The following is a 17,034-nucleotide window of genomic DNA, read 5'->3' as shown; positions in this document are numbered from 1 at the left end:
GCTGCAGGGATAAAGAGGAAGGAGGGCATGGGGACAGGCTAAGCATGGGACTGACTTGTGTGTTGTGGCCACATGAAGAGCCACCCAATTCTGGTATGGCCAACCTGGAGTGAGCTCATAGATCCTCTGACAGGTTGTCCTTCCCCTCTGTGTTCCCTAACCTGTCTGCTTCCCCCAATAGACAGCACAAACTGGAAACTTCAGAAAATAAGATAATAACATATGAACACTTATAGGTATTTTAATTTTTCTGGCAGGTGGGGAGACAGATCGCATGCAATGCTAATTTAAAAACTCAATGATTAGGGAAATGCATGTCAAAACCATAGTGAGTCAAAAGTCAGTTGTCTAAGGTCACAGAAGGAACAGTGGGAGATCTGGGGTTTTTACCCCAGAATAAAGACCCCCAATCATGTCTGTGAGGGCAGGGACAATATCTCTGACACAAATTTTAACCTGTCCTCAGAGTCCACATTGCCAAACCTCACCCATGGTATCACTTTCTGGGAGGGAAGTCCCAGCCCCCTTTCCCTGTTTTCAAGGCACTTGGCCAAAGCCCCACCTCCAGGCAGCCTGTCTCGATCTTTAATCACCCTCATAGATTATCTCTTAAATCCCATAAAAAGAACAAATCAAACTTAAGCACACGTGAGCTATTAGAGAATGCCACATTCAGAGTTGAGTGCAGAACTGGAGTCCTGCCAGCACCGGTATGAAGGATCTAAAACAAACTGTAAGCTGAGGGTTATTAAAAGCAAAGCTACTTAATACAGGAAAAGGAAGAGAATTTTAAAAGCACAGTCTTATTATAAACTATTGCTTCGTCCCCTCTTCCAGTTAAAACACAGAGCACATTTTCACCTCCTCTCCATTCGTTGGGGGGCGGCCCTCCACCCCTGAAGAGCCTGCAATATCAGCTCTGGCTTAAGGCACTAAGATAATCTCATTCACAAAGTGGGCTCAGGATTTTGGAAGAAGATGCAGATCAATAAGGAAGTGGGGATGTCTCTGGGTTCAAATGGACTGCCCATGGTGACAACCTACTCATTCCACAGGGCTCCAGGTTAACTGTGGGAAATCTTCACGTTCAAAGAGAAAGCAATCAATTGTAATTCAAACAGCCCATCTTCTCCTTCCAGTACTGTAGTTAACAGTTTTCAATCGTGCTGGGGCCACTATTAGATGGGCCAAGTCCTCAGGGAGAGTGCCCACCTGGGTCCCTGGCTCACTGCCCCCCTTTTTCTGGAGTTCCTTTGCTTTCATCTGTTTTATAAATTGGTTTCCCACAAGAGCCTACTTTAAGAAAGACTTCCATTTAAAAATAACATGAACTGCTTTAGGGAACCAGCCCTTTGTGATCTGTGCTGACCCCAAATGGCCAAGCAGTTTTCGGAAACCAGAAACTTCACAGCTGAATGTTAAAATATTATTCAGGAGCTGCCAAATACCAGCCTGAGGGGAGGATGTTCTAGAAGGTTTTTAATCACAATTTCTCCTCACATGCCCAAGGTAGGCATGTGACACAAACCAAAGCTCTCTCAAGCTTGGTCCCTTTGACCAAGGATCAAAGTCAGATCTGTCTCCCACTCAAACACAGGAACATAGCTTGCTCCCATGACTAGTGGTGTCTCTGTGTGCCCTTGTAAACTGGAAGGGGGTGGTTGGCTCTAAATATAATCTCAATCTCTCTCTCTCTCTCTCTCTCTCTCTCTCTCTCTCTCTGTATCTCTCTCTCCCCCTCCCTCTCCCTCCCTGCCAGGTATGGGCCTCCTTGCCTACTGTATCTCTCAAATATAAGCTAAGGGCAATTTGTCAGTATTCACCAGCACAGAGGCAGATGAAGGGGGCTGCTCCTGGGGGAAAAAAAAACAAGAGGGAAGGAAGCCGATAAGGAGGTAATTCCTTCAAAAGAAGATGCTTCAAGAATGATCTTTTGGCCAACACGCTGGTCTTGCTGCCAAGGTTTAAAGCAAGCAGTGAACGCCCCAGGTATGCAATGGAAGAAGAGATGGTTTGTTTTCATCTGATAGTTGCTTTACTCAGGGTCCCTGTCTCTTCTGGCTCTGTCACGGCTCAGTTACGAGATAAATATTCCTTTTATTCTGGGAAGTTGAACATTAATGTGAGCAGTGAATTAAATACCTCAATAAGCTTCAAAAGTGCATTTGCTTCTGTGTTGCTGTCTGTTTGTGGTGCATTGTTTATATTTTTTTCTTTTAAAAATCCTCTCCTTAGATGGCCAGCTGGTCAAATGCAACTGAAAAAACACTTCAGCTCAGGACCAAGTCCATTCTCGCCAAGCCTTATTAACAATTTTTCACCCAAACAATCAGCCTTCTGCCCAGCATCTCCCGAGTTTGGAGACGTGCCTTCTATGTGCAGGTTCCCCTAATAATATATGGCCTTCTGAAGACTGGGTGACTTCCAGCAATTACTGTTATTTTTCTCTTGGGAGGCTTTTGATATATAACTAATAATTAGCAAGGAAGTGGGAAAGAACAAATGTCTTCATTAAAAACAACCTAAAAATCACACCACAAACTAATGTTTGAGCTCAGCTCAAACACAGACAGAGATCATGGCTCTTGGCTGTGGAGCTGGGCAGCACCGGGATGAGGGAGGGGTGCCGGGCTGATGGAATCAGAGGGAGGGAGAAGACCAAGGTCAGGAGTGAAACTGGATCAAATCAGAGCAGTGGGAGAATAGAAAGCAGGGAAGGGACACATCCAGCAGCTCAGAGTGGTGTCACAAGTCCTTTCAATGCCAGTCATGGTGATGGGACTAGTTCTCTATCTCCACCCTCCCTCATACTGCACAGGTGATAGCACTACTGTCTCCAGCCTGCCAGCTCTGTCCCCAGAAGGTGTTTACTGAGCAATTAGGGGAGGCACTGGAGCTAGCAATCAAACTCAGATAGGGCCCCTCCTTTTATGAAGCTTCTGGTATGGGTGGTGGAGCAACTATTCATTAAGTGCAAACAAACATGAAATCATGACTATAACAGGTACAGCAAAAGAGGGGCCCTGATTGGCCCTGACATCATAATGACTTCATGGGACCCTTGGATGAGTCTCAGGCAGAATTAATGAGGAGAAAGGCAGCGGTGGACCGCTCAGGCACAGGGCTTGTGTCTGCAGGAACCCAGCAGCAGGAGGCTCATGGAAAGCAAGGGTGGAGCAGAAAACACAGGGCCCATGGCCTTTGGGATCTCTTGGACTTTTGGGATCTTTATTCCAGGGGCAATTGGAAGGCCTGGAAAGTCATTACATGGGTTATGGTGTAACCTGAGCAGTTCATGCTGGCTGAAGGTAGAGATGAGAACAAGGAAGGCACAGCTAGACCATTGCCAGAGTCCAGACCACATAGATGAAGAGAAGAGAGTGGATCCCAGAAATGACTAGGAGGTGAATCAGAGGGAGTTGGTCATGGATTGGACACAGGAGTACAGGAGAGGTGAAAAGACTCTTGGACTTCTGGCTTGGCTAACCAGGTGGAAAGAGGTTGCCATTCCTGAGATGGAACAATAGTCCTGAGCTCGCAGAGATGTTGTGGCTGTAGGGCAAAGCTCTCTGGCTTCGTGCCCTGCTTGAGCCCAGGCTAGAATTCAGGTTTCTGCTCTGTGAAGTATGTTCATGATTGTACTCCATCCCTCTTCCTGGTGCTGGGACCTCAGATGCTCTAGACAGTGCTTGGTGTAAGCCAGGGTCCTGAGTGGGGGCCAATCACAGCTTCTTTTCCCGCATGCCTCCACCCTATATCCAAGGTGCCAGATGTACCTCCATCTGAGGTCTTTGTGCTATTCTGCTCATCCTGACCTGGTCTCTTGCCCAGTTGTTGTCCGTGCCTAGCTCTTACCACTTTTCCTGCAGCAGGGTCAAAACCCTCCCTGGGTCTTTCCTGCCCTGGCAGGTGTGTATTGCTCCCCAGGTACTACCCATCTCATTCTGACCCATCCTTTTGTCTCTGAGCCAGACCATACTGCTATAAGATCAAAAGTTAAGGCCCAAATCTGAGAGAACCAGGTGGACCTTGAATGGCTTCAAAGGGCTGGGTAACTCCCTTACCCAGGCTGCTCCCTCAGATAAGCCTCCCCAGCCAAACACCCTCCATATCATAGGACCAGGCATTATTCCTGCTTGTCCCTGAGTGGCAAACTTCAGCTCCCTGACAGGAATTATTCAAACAAACCAACCACATCCTCTGGCAGGAACTTGAGGCACTCCACCCTCTTGTTACTACAAGGTCTGCCTTGTAGTAACTACACTACCCCGCCTATTCACTCTGTTCCAAAGTAGAACCCCATGTGGACCTGAACAGCATATGGTGTCCTTCCTGAAGATGAGTATATATGACTAATAAGCCTCTCTCAATGTTCTCTGCCCAGTGTTGGGTATTCTATAAGGCAAGGCTAACCTATAAACCCAGGGCAGGAACCCTTCTCCCACACGTGGCATGAAGACAATGCAAGTGAGACATCCCTTGATAGAAGAACATTATTCTACATAACTCTTGTGGTGACAAAATGGGATTGCCATTTTCTGTGACGACTTGTACTAGCAAATGTTACCCCTTTATTTCTTAAAAGCACAGAAAACTTCATGAGAGTTCCAGGGGTGCATGGGCTCCACCCCTGTATACTCCAAGGTCTGAGTGGGACCTAGAGAGCCAGTTGGGCTTTGGGCTGTATGGATGGCTCAGGTTCACCCCTCCAGTTGAGATCTACTGCTAAAGCAGAGCCATGCTGCTTGCCTAGGATTTCAGGAAGGTCTTGTCACCAAGCTGGATGGCATGGTAGTGCTTCTCAGCTTTCCACTAAGGCTGCCTGGTGATGATTCTGCAGGATATACTCCTTCCCAGAGAACACACAATGCTGTATTCCATCTCCAGACCTGGTGACAGTGTTCAGCTCAGAACACTGATGTGCCAAGGTTCCTTCCTGGCACCCATGGCAAGTCAGAATGGCTCATACCCTTTGGGAAGAAGGGATGAACTGAAATTATGGATAGGGCTCTCATTCCACCCTTGTAAGAATGAGACAGTGACACTCATGGACCGTTCACCCCATATCTACCCCCACGTCTGATTTCCCCAGTTCAGGATGAGGTCCTGGAGTCAACCCCTCGGTTGACTTGAGGAAGAAGCATGCTGTTGTGCCTGTGAGAAGAAGTGGTAAAACGTGCTGGCTGCAGCTCTGCCTGACAGAGTCGTAATACTGCTGGGAGTTTGCCCCTGAGCTCTTTGGGTAGCACGTGATTTAACAGTTATTTTTTAAATTAGATTGTGCACCAGGTGACGGGCAAAAAGGAAGCTAGAGGCCATTGCTCACGAGTTGGGTATTGTACCATTTATGGGCAATTGTAGCAAAACAGAGGCAAAGCCCAAGACAGCCACTTGGCAGAATTCAAGAGGGGATTTATGAGAGAGCAGGCAGGACTGTCATGTAGCCCTGGTGACAGGGTGGCTTGGTCTGTTTTCTAATAATGTCCCACCTAAGTAGGTGCAATAAACATATATGGGCCTCTTTACTTCTTCTGCAGGAAGACGGAGTGAATATGTTTTATCCTTCAGTGGTCAGCAAACCAGGGCTTGTCTTCTCCCTCCACAATGCAGAGCAGGAAGAGGAAGTGCCCAGCAGACCCAAAGCAACCACCAAAGGGAAGCCTCTATCCCTTTCAACAAAGGAGGCAGAGTGACAGGTCAGGAGCCTGTTATTAAAGAATTGGAAGGTGTCTTGGAGAAGTCTGAGCACATATGATTTCCCTGCCAGGCTCTGGGACACTGTCACACAATCCAGTTCCTGCCTGCTCGGCAGGCTGGCCTGGGAGGGTCAGATGAGGTCCTCTGACACAGAAATGACTCCAAGAAGCTGCTTTGTGCAAATCATGCAGCTTAATCTATTGAACAACTTCTTTGCACTGGCCTCTGAACTTGGGATCATAGCAATAAGGAAAATAAGGTCCCTGTCCTCAGAGCCCACAGCCTTGAAGGCAAGAAGGACAATTGAACAAAATAAACTAGGCAATACTGATTTTTGTGAAACAAGCAAACTGCCCTGGGCAGGCCCCAGGTAAGAGCACCCTGAATCAGAGAAGCTACTGGTCAAAGGTTGGTTTTAACCACAGAAATATAGAGGAATGTCAGGCAGAGGAACCCCTGGGCACAGACAGAGATGGTTGGTGGTGAGTACAGTGCTCACAGGGTGATATAATTAGAGGAAAATCTAGAAAGACAAACTAAGGCTGAAGTGTGGAGAGCTCTGTGCTGTGCCCAGGAGTTTATACTTTGTCCTCTGAGGACTGATGGGGTTTTTGACCAAGGAAGTTGCACTGGTTTAAAATACTCATAAATTGTCAGTAGATGAATTCTCCCTGTAGCCAGGAGGAATCTATGAAAAGAAGACCCAGGGAAGGAAAAATGATCAAAATGGCTTGTGTGTGTGTGTATATAGATACATATATCTTCATGTTCAACTCCAGCAACTAGAACCACCATAAAAACCAGGAGAAGCTATGACATTTACAAACAACTTTGTGTGGAGGAGAGAAGAACCACACTCAGAGTGGGCCTGGCGTTCTATTTAAGGAAAACAGAACCGTTCTGCTCAAAGCAGGACCATGGCCACATTCTATCGGGGAAGCCAACTGGTGACTCATAGTAACAAGATTAAAACTATTGTTAGGGACACAGCTAATCTCTGCTTTTACAAAAGCTAGAATAAAGGAACAATTATCCTCCAGGTTTAAGTGAAATATAATTACTTTATCCCTCTCATCAATCATAGACCCACCCTTTAAAAACTGCCAGTTGTAAAGGTCGGGCTTAATTGATCAGGAAGGCGAAAATTTCATGTGGTCCCATCCTCCTTTCTAAGCCAAGTGAATCCATAATTAAAAATTCCAGGTGACCTTCATTGATTCCCTTTATTGTGTTCTGCTAACTGGCTTCCCCAGAAGTGTCCTGATGAGGTATCTCACACCCTATCATCCTCATCCTGCCATCCAGCAGCTCATTTGCAGATGGGTAGTGCAGTGATGTGAAAGTGGCAAACAGAATCTTTTTATAACATATAGGACTGGAATTTGAAAGGTACTTTCTAGCTTCCTCTGATTCTCAAAGCATCTTGCCTAAATTTTTTTCTCCCTTAGTGTTCAGATCTTGGTAATCATAGGAAACTGAAATTTTACCTAAGCCAACAGATTTCAAAGGCCTTGCCAAAAGGAGAGTTTAACCATTGAAAATCAGTTTCCCACCCTTCCCAGCCTGGGATTTCCAATGACCAGCAGGAAATAACTGAATTGTGCAAATGAAAGAAGTAGAACTGAAGAGCCAGAGCCAGCACTGGCTTCAGACTGAGCACTGTGAGCTCTGTTAGGTGTTAGGTCCCAGTACCCCACTGATCTAGCTTCTCAATCAGTCTACCACCACCCCATTACTGAACTTTAGAGCATGCCCCAAAGAGGACTGAAGAAACTTAAACCTCCACTGTCTCAGGAAAGCCAAGAAATGAGTAAAATGAAATCCCGTTGATCTCCTGGGCAACATCCATGCTTGGGAGACACCCCAAGGCCTGGCAGGTGCTTCCCAGGACAAAGCTTCTCTTCCCACCCAGGCTTGTGAGCTCCTTTAGGGTTGTAACCTCACCTTCTTCCCAGCTCCTATGCTCTCTCCTGTGGTAATCTCAGCTGTTCTTGTGGTTTCTCATACTGTCCACCTGTGCATGACAGCCATAGCAAGACCTATAACCCTGCTCTGGCCTTCTGAATACCAAATGTCCCCCTGCTTGCTAGACACCTGAAGTAGATGTCACACTGGCCTCTCACATCAAGTAGCCAAGCCCCACAAATTTAGGACCCTCCCACCCGCTCTGCCCCTTGACCCCATCCTGGGCTCCCTTCCCACTGTTCTCATTGTTACTCAGGAGCCTCTTATCCCAATGACCAGTGAACAATTCGTTGGGTCATTTCTCAGTGTTCCCATAGTTCAAGCAACCAAAGTCACTGTCATGGCTAAACCCACATCATCTCCTGCCTGAGACATCACAATGGGATTGTCTTCCTCCAACTAGGATCAGATCACATATTCCAGCAACTTAAAAATATTTAGTGGTGCCTCTTCGCCTAGTCAACAAATACAGTCAATAAATCAGTGAGCTTATTTATTTTGGCCATCTAAAAGCTTTCTAACAATTCCAACTGTGTGAGCATGTCACGATCTAACTAAAAATAGAGTATGTCCCCTAGCCTTGTCTTTCGATGTGTTCACCCAGTCTAGAGGCTTCCTCACTACCATGTGGCCATGAGGAAGAGGGTTTCAAACACTGATATCAGCATCACGAAGAAACTGAGGGAAAAAAACTTGGTGCCCAACCACCAACTTGAAATTCTTCAGGCCTCCTTATGCTTTGGGACATCTGCCTGGCCTACAGTGCTCTTCTGGAGAATTCCATCTGGGGAATTCTGTTACAGCAGTACAAAGTAGCTAAGATGGGGATCAAGTTCTTGCTTCAAACTCCTTGTACATTTCAGAGGGAGAGAGCTGGACCACCGAGAGCTCAGAGGCCCAGCTGGGCTCAGGCTCATCTTCCCAGAAAAGATGGGGCAGGAGCAGGACTTCCTCCTGACCACACTATGGTCAGGCTCTTCTGCACCTTCTTTTTTCCTGGGCTTCAACCTTATCCTGCCAAGCCCAGTTTGAGCAAAGAATCCCTCTGTGAGAATCTGATCAAGACAGTTGAGGGGCCGGGGGGGGAAGGGGATTGCCCACCTTGACTGTGATCAGGTTCTTCTTCCCTCATTCGATACCAGTTTCCTCTTCATAGTCTTCCATCCAGTGAGTGCCTCACTCCAGCCACTGCTACAAGCCCCCAGCTGCCCCTACTATTCAGAGTTGAGCTTAGTTCTAGATGGAAGCTTCTCTCCCCCATGGCAATAACTCAAATAAAAATACAATCTCAGTTTTAACAAGTACCCGATGCAGATTTGCCACAGATGGAAACAACCTTGGAGGAAGACACTCAGAGCATGACGGAGCACGGTGGAAAATCAATCCTGCAGGAGGGCAATGCCCATTTAGATATGACTTACTGCCTCACATCAGAACACCCAAGTTCAAATCCACCTTTGAAGTATTCTGTAATAATTAGCCCTTTGACAATACCGATAGGCTCAAAGAGAAAAAGAAAACCAGGAAATATGTCTCCCTCTTCACATGCAGTTGCTTGGCATATTGCCTGCAGCCTGGACCGTCAACTGCCACCCTAAGGCCAGAACACAGTTGGTTCCTGAGCCACTGAACCACTGGGCACCTCTGGAGCAGCATCCTCTGTGGAACACCTGGATAGGCCCCCTTGGACTGACCGATTCTAAGAGAAAGAGCTCCAATATGTGCACATTTGAGCTGTCAGGTCTAAATGCTCCCATGGCCAGCTTGACTTGTCTCAATGTCCCCAAACTCTCCTGGGCTTCAGATGCCAGCTGTGCTTCCTGAGCCTGCCTTTGTTATCCAGGCAGAAGCACCTATAAATGGAGTCTCATTTTCACCACAGGCAAATTCTGGGCTAGGTTTTCAAACAAACCAAACTAAATATCTACTAAATAATAAGCTAAAAACCACACTCCAGGAACTTCAGAGAGGATTAAGAATGAAAGCTTCTTTCAAGGAATATTTTTGTCTTGGGTTGACTATGTCAGTTACAGAAAGCAATTCAAGTCCCTAATATCTTTGATACAGACAGATGGTGGCAGATAATGAGAAGAAAAGCTATAAATATGTGTGTGTTCATATGCACACACACATGCACACACAAATATGTATATGTGCATACCTACGTATACAAGCAAACATATATTTTCATCTACAACTCATCTGCCACACTTATGAATTAAAATTAAAATGAAAATTAAAAATAAAATCTGGTACCATTCTTTTAGAACTTGTTTTCATTCGAGTCTCTGAATTGAATATTCTATTAACCCCGTTGTCTTATTACAGCACCATTGGAACATTTGACCTAAATTCATATGATTCTAGCAGGAAGGAGGTAGGGGGAGCAGTTTTCACATAATTTATGTTAACAAACTTAATAAAAGTTATGAACTGTAACCGTCTCACCTCTTGTTTTTATAGTATAGTGGCTATGAATTAAAGCTTCAAAAAATGATTTATGGATACATAGCTACTGTGCCTATATTTAAATTAAATCCCACTTGGTTGGGAGACTATTACATATTTATCCCTGTCAGAGCCCTGCTCGGTACTGCCTGACCTGGCCTACTCTGCTGCCTGCGGCCACCTCGGGTTCCAAAGGCACCAATATTCCTGAAGCCACCACTATTGCTTTTGCGCTGTTTGCTTTTTCATAGACTGCTGGCCTGAAAGCCTGAGGGCTCAGAAATCCAAATCAGCTTCAAATCTTGGAAACTTTTAGCTAGCATATCATGTTTGGAGGAAACTAGGCACCAAAAGGCATTTCATTATTAATAAAAATAAAGAAGACATAGAGACAGAGGGGGGAGGAGAGAGAGAGAGACTGAGAGAGAGAGGATTTGCAAGAGTCCAGTTCTTTACCTGCATTCGAAAGATTTTCATTTCTTTCCCAGGCAGAGCGATCTTTGGGGGGTGAGAAAAGCCGACTGTGGATCTGGAAAATAAACAGAAACCTTTCCCAGTTTTATGTTTTTACTTTCCTGATATATAATCTTCAATAATGTACATTTTTGTAAAAAGCAGGCACCCCTAGATTCTGGCCTTTCTCTAGGACTGGAGAGTGTAATGAATACACATCTCCATTTTCTCCTGAGTTAACTGTCCCAATAAACAAAAGGAAGGTTTCTGATGATTTCAAAACGCACAGGAAGGAGGAAGGGAGGGAGAAAACCTGTCACCAATTGACATCGATTCTGTGAGGATTTTGTTAGTAGATCAAAGGACCACGTCTAATATTTCCGTTCTAACCCATTACAGTGCTGGGTGGGTGTGGCACTAAAACTGAACATTCAATAAATATTGATAAATTGATTCACCTTGAGCAATTAAATTTTAGGAGTTATCTTTTAAATCCCAATGAAAACAGTGTGAATAAACACAAGAGCTCTCTGCTGTCTGCAAGTGTGTTATGCTGGCTTTCTCTGCCAGAAGGCAAAGGTTTATTCTGCAAAGCTGTGGATGACACTTTGGGCTTTGGTTATACAAATAATGAGGCAGCATCTGCCTCCACAGGGATCAGCCCATGACCCCCCTTAGCCCTCAGATACCCTATGGCCTCACTTGGCTGAAAAGTCCCTCTCTTGACAGTCCTGTCCTAACCAGGGCTCAGGCATGACTCCCATTCAGACCTCAGGCCACTGTTTAGTACTAAGGCTGAGTTAAACTTATTGATGCTTGCTTTTCAATTTGGGTTCTGCTCATCCCCAACCTATGGGCTACGCATTTGGGGGTGACAGGAGGTAGCTGTCACCAAATGATTCTTCCATCCCAGGAAGATATCAGCCTTCCCCCTGACACCATGGGGATAGAGAAGGAATCCAAGGGACACAGATGTGTGGACAGGGCTGGCTGAGACCCAGAGAAGTCAGTAGTTGGCATCATCTCTACTGCTCCCTGACCTCTTCCTCCAGCCCCACTCAGCCACTGCCTCCTAGCAACAGATTATTAATTATAATAAGAAGTGCTGACAACCACTGAGACTTCACAAGTGCTGGTCACTATGCTCGGCATACCTATGATATCTCATCAAATTCTCATGACTGTAAGAAAGACCTGCAGTTACCAGCCCAGGATGGCAGCTGAGAAAACCAGGGCCTCAGTGAAGGAACTGGCCAAGTCATTCAGCTGGCATGAGATGGAGTCAGTTCTCCGACCTGGCCAGTCAGAACCAAAGCACCGCAGCTTCCAACCTGCATGCTCCAAACAGTGACTAGTGTTGCTGTTATTATTACTGCTGCTACTAATGCTTATTGCTTGGCTAGTTGGTTCCATCTGGCAATACTTACAGAACCATTATCCCTCCATTTCTCCTTTGCTCCAAGTTAGCTTAGACATGTCACAGGAATACCTCATAACACATAAAAATTTTTTAGGAAAGAAAAAAGGGCCATGACACTGGATATAGGGTTAGAAAAGAATTTAAATCCCAAAATTTAGCAGCCATAAGCTATGTCTCTGCTGCTTTGATACAACTCATCAGGCGGGTCTGGAAGCAGCCTCAGAGGCAGAGGGGTGCAGGACAAGTGGGGCTGGTGGAGGCTGAAGGTGAGCACTGCTTCTCGCCTGGGCAGAGTCTGATAAGCACCCTTCTACAGAAGATCATCGCATATACTTTTTAATGTAACTATCAAGCCTAGCAAGTTAATCAATCTGGCATATGACATCACGAAATTAATTTTTACTTGTTTCTGTCTAATGTGCTATGCAATTGTTAGTCAAGAGCCTCAGCCCCACCATGAATGAACAAACACTGAAGTGTGCTGGTTTGAACTAAGGTTGTCTATCTGTCTACCTGTCTGTCTCTCTCATCTCAGTAGTTCCCAGGGTGTGACTAATTGACTAGGCCCTTGACCCTCTGCTTTTCCAAAGTCAGGAACTGTCTTCTGTAGCTCTGGGTACCAGAGATCCAAGAGTCGTCAATGAAGTGTGACATAGGAACTGCTTTCAGCTGACTGCAGGGCTCAATCCAACCCCATCTGTCAAGACTTGACTTTGACTCTACTTTCTGCAATTGCAGAAGAGTAACACTTTACATTGCCATTAGGATAAAGTGTTGAGAGGATCCTGTGTGTCCACCCCTGCTAATCTCAGTGGATCACTAGAGCACACTCTGTGTGAGCTCCATGTCCTTGACTGCACATTGCTCACAGGGCCTTTGCACATATTCTACTCATCCTCCTGTGGATCTCAGCTCACATGACCTGGCAATGTGAGTGTCTCCTGACACCACCTTTGAAATCGGGTTAGATTTCTGATTTATGGAGCATTACAGAACATCCCTTTTCTTCAGATCCCATGCCGTGGTTTTGTAAATACCATGAAGGAGGTGAATCTTCAGCTAATGTCCAATTCTTCACTTTGCTACAACCCCTAAAGAATAAATTCTGTCGTGCTTACCATCAAATTACTAGCTCCTAATATAGGACTAGACATACAGAAACCACTCAATAACTACTGGTTAGGAAAAAAAGATAAATGAATGAATAAATGAAAGCAAACCATTTTTATCCCAGGAGCATTTTGCACAGTGTCCCCAGAATTCCCTCTCTTATCTTCTTGGAGTTCTTGCACCTGAAGGATCCACAACTGAGCCTTCCTCAGCACTCCCAACCACAACCCACTCTTCTTAACTTGGAACAAAGGCTCCCTCTCACACACACCGGACAACCTCTTCCCTGCCCTCCCCCTTGCCACAAAGCCCTCCACAAAGGCTCTGCCACACCCTCCCACCAGTTCTCAGCTTGCCACATCTGTGCTGGGCCACCTGACCTGCTCCCCAAGTTCCTCTAGCTCTGCTCCCCAGTGGTCCTTCAGCTGCTGTCTCCGTGGATGGTCTTACAGATGGTTCCCATTGGCTCCTTTTCCCAAACAGCTTTCTCACCCCTCCATCTCGCTCTCCCATGACCTTGATGGAGATCTTCATGACCTTCATAACTCTTGCCATGACCCACCTCCCTCCACCTCATCACCCTCCATGTATCCAAATCCAGTATGTCATTCCCAGCTTACACCTTTTAGATTTTTTCCAACCAATTCAAAGTCTGGTGAAGGCCATGTTCATGAAGCTTTTTCAGGGTGGTTCACAATCTAAAAATACCAGAAGTATCTGAATCCTCCGCAGCAGGGAATGGCTCTGTGGGTAACATATGGGCCCAGTAAGGCCTATTAACACTATGGACAACTCATCTACAAACTAAAGCATGTCAGGAGTGGCCTTGAGAGCTGTGCTAACCTAGATACGATTTCCTAAGTGACAGGGAAGCATGGGGGATTTTTGACAAAGGAGGGCTGGCACCTTATGCTCAGTTGTGTATCCAAGCCGAGTTGTGTATTCAGGGGAGATCCCAGCTTTGCTCTGGGAGCCTTCTCTCAGTTGCTGCTGGTGTAACAGGTGGTATTTTTCGACCCTGTTTTTATCATGCCCAACACATGACGTATTTATTGGCCTGTTTTCCAGTTGCTCCCACCGGAATGTAATCCTCACAAGGTAAGTTCTTTGTTCATCGCTGTACTGTAACATCTAGAATAGCCCCCAGGGCCACAATGTGCTCTTTAAACTACATGTGGAAGGAATGAATGAGTGTCTGGCCTGTGAGACCATGTGTGACAATGTTTATGATTGCCTGCAGATACGGCAGGTAGCATCACTGGATCTCAATATGATTTCCACTCACTCATACGAAAGGGCAGGGATATAGCTCAGTGGTAGAGCACTTGCCTAGGTGTGCAGAAGGGCTTGGGTTCAATCCCTAGCACCAAAAAACAAAAGACCAAAAAAAGTTATGAAAAATATTTTATTTCATGAAAATTATATGAAAAAATGAATGGGAAAAGCATACAAAAATGAATACATTTTCTTTGACTTCTCAAATTCTGGGAAACTGTGTGTCTTTTCTACTGGAGATGGCTACCAAACAGGTCTTCAAAAGTCAGGGATCTCCTCTTCCATGCGGCCTCTCAGCCCCGCATGTGTGCTGGGTCCACCCTGACTTCCCCTGAGGCACCTGACCTCCTCACCCAGCCAGGCTGTTGCTCTACCAGAACTGAGAGCTCCTTTGGGATAGGGCCTACCTGCACATCTCTGGTGTCCTGCACAGCAATGTATCATACACTGCAGAGGCTACAGAGGAGGGAGGGAAGGAGGGAGGGAGGAGAGGAAGGAAGGAGGCACAGAAGGAAGGAAGGAAGAAAACAGGAGGGTTGGGGCTGAGAGCCTGGCCAAGGCTAGGAGTTAAGGGATGGCTAGCAGTCTCTGGCTTGGTGGAGGTTGTGTGGCCCATAATTCCACCTGTAGGTAAATAGCAGGATTATGTGGCACTCTTGCTACAAATAGATAACCTCCCCACACTCAAAAAAAAAAAAAAAAACCAAGGCACTGCTCCAGTTCTTTAGAGCTTCCCATGCAGAGGGAGCCCCTTGTCAGTCTGAGCCATTTCCTGAGTGATCAGAGAACCCAGTCTCAGTCCTTTCAAGGCTGTCTGCCTAAGTCTCTAAAGCATGAAGTGTTATTTAGTGAAAGGAGTAGTAATTGTTAGAGCAAGCAAACAGCCAGACACGGACGGGAAAAGGAACAGACCCATGCCCCACATCTGAAACACTCTAAATGCAGTAAGTATGCTGGGCTTATGACTAACAAACCCTCTCCTGCAAGAGCGACACAACTTGGCAACACGTGTGCCAGCTCTGGCCCATTCCGTGAATTAAGGGTGGACCCAAAAGTTTGCATCATGAGATTTCACCACCACGTTGACCAGCAAAAGACCAAGATGGCAACAACTGGAGGCTGCTGGGCTTTCCCACCCCAACTGTCCACCTCACGTCTCTTCAGAGGCATACCATCCCTTTTAATGAAAGCCTTCTTTTCACAATAGAAGTCTCTTTCTTCACTGTGCCTGTCTATTCTCCTTTTCCATGGTGATAGTGTTCTAATTTTCAACACTGTACCCAAAGAACGGAGGTCATTACCCCATCATACCCATGGGCCACTATAAACCAGGGACATAATCTACCAAAGTCATAGAATGGGGAAAAGGTGAGGCCCCTTTCCAGCTTCCAGTGTCCAGGGTCTGGTTCACCCTGAGGCTACATGAGGAACCACCATGGCCACTGGGCAATTGCCTTGTGTACCCTCCAGCAACTCTGTGAGAGGGGCATGAAACCATTATTTCCATTTGTAGATGGGAATTCAAGGCACAGGGAGGTTAAGTGACTTGTCCAAGGTCACATATACCTAATAATCAAGTAAAGGAACCCAGATTGGAACGCAGTCAAATAGGATCGCTTTTCGGGAATAGGAAACCATCATTAGGATCTATCACCTTAAAATATCCTGGGAACTCACAAAAATATGCAACTATCTTTACTGTATGTCACCTCATTCTGATTCTCCAAAATCCACAAGAAGTGGCCAGGAGACATAGTTGGGTTTTTGTTATTATTGCTTTTGGTGGTTTAGGTTTTGTTTTGTTTTTGTACATAAGGAGACTAAGGCACCAAGAGGGTAAACTGCCTTAGTGCCAAAGACAAGGAAAGGGTGGCTCTTTCACCTACACCAGCCCTCTTGATTCCACACCATAACTCTGTCCACCACCTCACAGAGGACAGGTCTTCCTGCCAGTACTGCTCTGCAAAGGTTCAGTGGTCAAGCCTGGTGTCTGCTAGGGCAATGACATCAATAGTAAATTCATCTTCCAATCCCACGGGCAGCCAGAAGCAGTGCTCTCATGAGCTTTGACTGAATGTTGCAGGTGCAGTAACACTGACCTGTCCCTGTGCGTATGCCTACGACTGCACACTGTGCAGAGCAACTTGCTCATTCTCTGACTGGATCCTCCCAAGTCCTGCTGCAGCAGCTGGGCTCCAAAGAGCACACACATTATTGGCTCTGCTGATCTTCGTGTTTTCCGACCCCTTTCCCCTTCAAAATACCTGCATCTCACTATGGAGCTGTCATCCTTATCTGCAATTCTAAAATGCTCTGAAATCCGACAGCTTTTTCTCCCTGGGTTTGTAGCAAGCTAATCTGACAGCAAAGCCTTACCTACACTAACCTAAGGCTATTTATAATATTAATTTATTCCATTTAGTGTGCATTTTCATGGATTTTATTGCAAAAGCATCAGTGAGCCTAATTACACAGTGCCACCTCAGGTCCTCTGGAGAAGTTGCACAGACTCGTCTTTTAAATCCAAAGAATTGCTGTCGAGCCACATTTAGTCCCCAGAGTTTGGGTGAGAGGATTGCACATCAGTACGATGGATGTTTACTGAGCGCTGGTCGCTAGTCCTGGGGTTGGGTTTTCCATTCGTTCCTCATCCAGTCCTCATAGCA

The 17,034-nt window shown here is 46.0% G+C and overlaps 1 protein-coding gene across 8 annotated transcripts in view; it reads right to left on the bottom strand.

The window, feature by feature from the left end:
- C7H10orf90 (chromosome 7 C10orf90 homolog) overlaps window positions 1–17,034 on the bottom strand; it is a 241,458-nt gene that overhangs the window by 209,743 nt on the left and 14,681 nt on the right. For 7 of the 8 annotated variants that reach the window (XM_074078059.1, XM_074078060.1, XM_074078064.1 and 4 more), the window contains exon 2: window positions 10,567–10,639. The exons of the other annotated variant lie outside the window; for it this stretch is intronic. In XM_074078059.1, coding sequence (XP_073934160.1) covers window positions 10,567–10,639 — 73 coding nt within the window. The remainder of the gene's footprint in view (window positions 1–10,566; window positions 10,640–17,034) is intronic. 8 annotated transcript variants of the gene reach the window in all.

The sequence above is a fragment of the Castor canadensis genome, chromosome 7 (genome assembly GCF_047511655.1).
Source record: "Castor canadensis chromosome 7, mCasCan1.hap1v2, whole genome shotgun sequence".
Classification (NCBI taxonomy): domain Eukaryota; kingdom Metazoa; phylum Chordata; class Mammalia; order Rodentia; family Castoridae; genus Castor; species Castor canadensis.
The sequence above is the reverse complement of the archived record's forward strand: the minus strand, read 5'-3'. Positions and strand labels throughout refer to the sequence as shown.